The sequence below is a fragment of the Carlito syrichta genome, unplaced genomic scaffold (assembly GCF_000164805.1).
Source record: "Carlito syrichta isolate Samal-C Ts95f unplaced genomic scaffold, Tarsius_syrichta-2.0.1 Scaffold315592, whole genome shotgun sequence".
Classification (NCBI taxonomy): domain Eukaryota; kingdom Metazoa; phylum Chordata; class Mammalia; order Primates; family Tarsiidae; genus Carlito; species Carlito syrichta.
Window position 1 is genome coordinate 249,661 of NW_007259688.1, and position 3,955 is coordinate 253,615.

General features: G+C 42.4%; 1 protein-coding gene across 1 annotated transcript in view; it reads left to right on the plus strand.

The window, feature by feature from the left end:
* The window catches only part of LOC103275615 (HEAT repeat-containing protein 5A), a 64,902-nt gene that overhangs the window by 32,362 nt on the left and 28,585 nt on the right, over positions 1–3,955 (plus strand). Inside the window, exon 9 of the mRNA XM_008073012.2 lies at positions 2,825–3,047. Within this exon, the coding sequence (XP_008071203.2) occupies positions 2,825–3,047 (223 nt within the window). The remainder of the gene's footprint in view (positions 1–2,824; positions 3,048–3,955) is intronic.

The window sequence follows — 3,955 nt, forward strand, 5'->3', positions numbered from 1 at the left end:
TCTTGCCAAGTTGCCCAGGTGGGTCTCGAACCCACAGGCTCAGGCAATCCACTCACCTCAGCCTCCCAAGACGCAGGATTACAGGCTGAGCCACCGAACCCGGCTATAAAATACTTTATTTACTTTCCTATTCAGGAGGAAAGAAATATCATTTTTTAATTTGCCATGTAATGTTTAAGCATATGCAAGAATAGAATCATATGTATAATGAATACACATATACCCATTACCCAGCTTCAGCAGTTACCAAACATGGCCAATCTTTGTTGGTATATCTTTTTTTTTTTTTTAGTCGAAGTTTTACTCTATTGCCCAGTCTGGAGTGTAGTGGCATGCTCACAGCCACCCCAGCATCGACCTGCTGGGCTTAGGCGATCCATCTGCCTCAGCCTTCCAAGTAACCGGAACTACAGGCGTGTGCCACCATGCCCAGCTAATTTTTTATTTATTGTAGAGACAAGGTCTTGCCAAGTTGCCCGGTCTGGTCTCGAACCCATGGGCTCAGGCAGTCCATTGCCTCGGCCTCCCAAAGTGCTGGGGTTACAGGCTGAGCCTCCAAGCCTGGCCTCATAATATCATTTTATTGAAGGTATGTAGTCTCAGATTGCAATTGAGAGAATTAATCAGTAGGTACAAAAACTTTTTTTTAACCTGAAGATTGTAGAATCTCTATTTTTATCATTATTTGAAGGTATCACATCTTTGTTAGAAGGTAGTTCTGCCTAGATTTAATAAACTGGATCTAATAAACAGTCAACTCTTCATGATTTTTTTTTTTGAGTTGGAGTCTTACTCTGTCACCCAGACTGGAGTGCAGTGGCCGCTCCCGACCACCGCAGCCTCGCCCTGCTGGGCTCTGGCAATCCTTCCACCTCAGCCTTCCAAGTAGCTGGGAACCTGAACATTTATCACAATAGCACAAGAGAGGGGATCTGCAGTTACAGGACACTGTATGGGGCGGGGGAGGGGGGAGTAATATGTAACAACACAGTGTACCTGGTCCTAAACCAAGGGAAGTAAGGACCAGTTGAAAGCCTAAACCTAAACTTCACCTGCATGTAGATTACTTAAGTATCTAATCCTGGCTTATACCCCACATCTTTATAATAAGATGAAGTTTTTAAAAAATACGCTTTTTAGCCGAGCACGGTGGCTCGCGCCTATAATCCCAACGCTTTGGGAGGTGGAGGCATGAGAATTACCTGAGCTCAGGAGTTTGAGAACAGCCTGAGCAACATGGCGAGACCTCATCTCTACAATAAATCAAAAAATCAGCCAGGCATGGTGGTGCATGCCTATGGTTCCAGGTACTTGGAAGGCTGAGGCTGAAGGATGGTCTGTGCTCAGCAGGTCAAGGCTGCCGTGGCCTTGACCGTGCCACTGTACTCCAGCCTGGGAGACAGATTGAGACTCCAGCTCAAAAAAAAGAAATTGAGGCATATAATCCCTTGTCTGAAATCCTTAGCAAATATATTTGGAATTCAGAATTTAGGGGATTTTAGAAAAGCAATGTAGTACAAATTTCTTATATCCATGTAGGAAATCTGGGGCAATACCATGAAATCTATAGTCAAACACATTAATATATCTGTAATGTTATGTCTGAATATTCATACTGCATTGTCTATATAGACTGTAAGTAGCCTCACATAAATTCAATCAGTTTTGTCACCAGATTAGTTTGCCACAAATTTACGTTCTTTCAGAACTTTTTGGATTGTAAAGTTATAGATAAAGGGATCGCACATGTTATGTGATATGTTGAATATGTGGACATTCTGTAGTCCGTGTTAAATCTATATACACATTTTGAAGTGATTTAGTGATAAGTTTGAATGAAAATATTTTCAGTATTTCAGATCAGAGATTGTTGCCCATAGCCATATGGTGAGATGGATTATTAGGCTATGACCAGGCTTAGTGAGAAAGAGCCATAATTAATTATTTATATCTGTCATGGTTGTACATGTGCAAAGTAGCAACATATTTACCAGATATTTGTTATCCCTAGTGCATCTCATGAAGATAATATTTTTGGCTCTTTCTACTCCAGTTTTTTGTACTCCAGTTTACACATGTATGCCTTCTTGATATCACAGTGCATTCCAAGTCCAATTTGTTCAAAGATAAGTCTGTCTCTTCAGGAAGATATAAAAACAGTATAAGCCGGGCTCGGTGGCTCAATCTGTAATCCCACGCCTTTGGGAGGCTGAGGTGAGTGGATTGCCTGAGCCCGCGGGTTCGAGACCCGCCTAGGCAGCGAGACCTCATCTCTACAATAAATCAAAAAATCAGCCAGGTGTGGTAGCGCACGCCTGTAGTTCCAGCTACTTGGAAGGCTGAGGCGGAAGGACTGTTGGAGCCCAGTAGGTCAAGGCTGCGGTGGCCGGGAGCGGCCACTGCACTCCAGTCTGGGTGACAGAGTGAGACTCCAACTCAAAAGAAAAAACAAAACAGTATGATACCTTTGCAGCAGATATAATCTTCCCCTATTTTAAAATTAACCTTTGCCGGGCTCGGTGGCTCAGCCTGTAATCCCGCGCCTTTGGAAGGCTGAGGTGAGTAGATTGCCTCAGTCTGCGGGTTCGAGACTCGCCTGGGCAACTTGGCGAGACCTCATCTCTACAGTAAATCAAAAAATTAGCCGGGCGTAGTAACGCGTGCCTGTAGTTCCAGCTACTTGGAAGGCTGAGGCAGAAGGATCGCCAGAGCCCAGCAGATCAAGGCTGCGGTGGCTGGGAGCAGCCACTGCACTCCAGTCTGGGGGACAGAGTGAGACTCTGACTCAAAAAAAATTAAATTAAATTAAATTAACCTTTGACAGGTCTACATAATTGCTGTACAAAGACATAAAAATTATAAACAACCTTTGAAGACTGCCACCTGTGTTGAAGAAAGTATCAGAAATGAATCATATTCGTCAGATGGATTGCTTGACTTGGTTTACACAGATCTTGGCACACTAAGTAGACTCTGGCTTGCTGCACTTCAGGATTTTGCTCTCTTAACTTTGCCCTCAGAATTTGCCTCCCAACTTCCTGCTGAAGGTAAGAAGATAAAATGTTTAATAATTCCTAAAATGCAATTGCTTTTATTTTCAAAACTTCTTCTTCAGAAGGTAATGTTTTTCTCAAACATTTCCTCAAGAATAGTTTTGATTTTCAAAGTAAGTATGCAAGATTTACTTTAGGGGGCCAGACACAGTGGCTCATGCCTGTAATCCCAGTACTTTCGGAGACCGAGGTGGGAGAATTGCTTGAGCCCAGGAGTTCAAGACGAGCCTAGGCAACATAGCAGGATCTCATCTCTAAAAATTAAAAAATAAAAAATAAATTAGCCACTTGTAGTGGCACATGCCTATAATCCCAGCTACTTGGGAGACTGAGGTGGGAGAATCACTTGAGCCTGGAGTTCGAGGCTGTGGTGAGCTATGTTCACAACACTACACTCCATCCTGGGCAGTGGAGTGAGTCCCCAACTCAAAAACAAACAAAAAAAAGTTGCTTTAGGTTAAACACCCAGAAGTTTATTCACAAGGCCTTAAGGCATACATATTTTACCTCACAAATTACTCTCCAAAGTGGTTGTAATAATTTATATACCTACCAGTACCATGTTTTTTTTTCTCCACACCTTTCCAACATGATATATTATCATACTTAATAAGTATTGCTGATCTGATGGGTATGAAATTGTATTCCATAGTTTTATTTCCTTGAATGAGAATCTTTAAGTTGCTTCTCCCATAAATAATCTAGTCATAGTCTTTGCCCATTTGCTGTTTGGTGTTTGTCATTTTCTTACGGGTTATCCTTTAAATATAGATAAAATTCATCCTTTATATATACATATAAATATATATGTGTTGGCCGGACTCGGTGGCTCAGCCTGTAATCCCAACACTTTGGGAGGCCGAGGTGAGTGGATTGCCTGAGCCCGCGGGTTCGAGACCCAT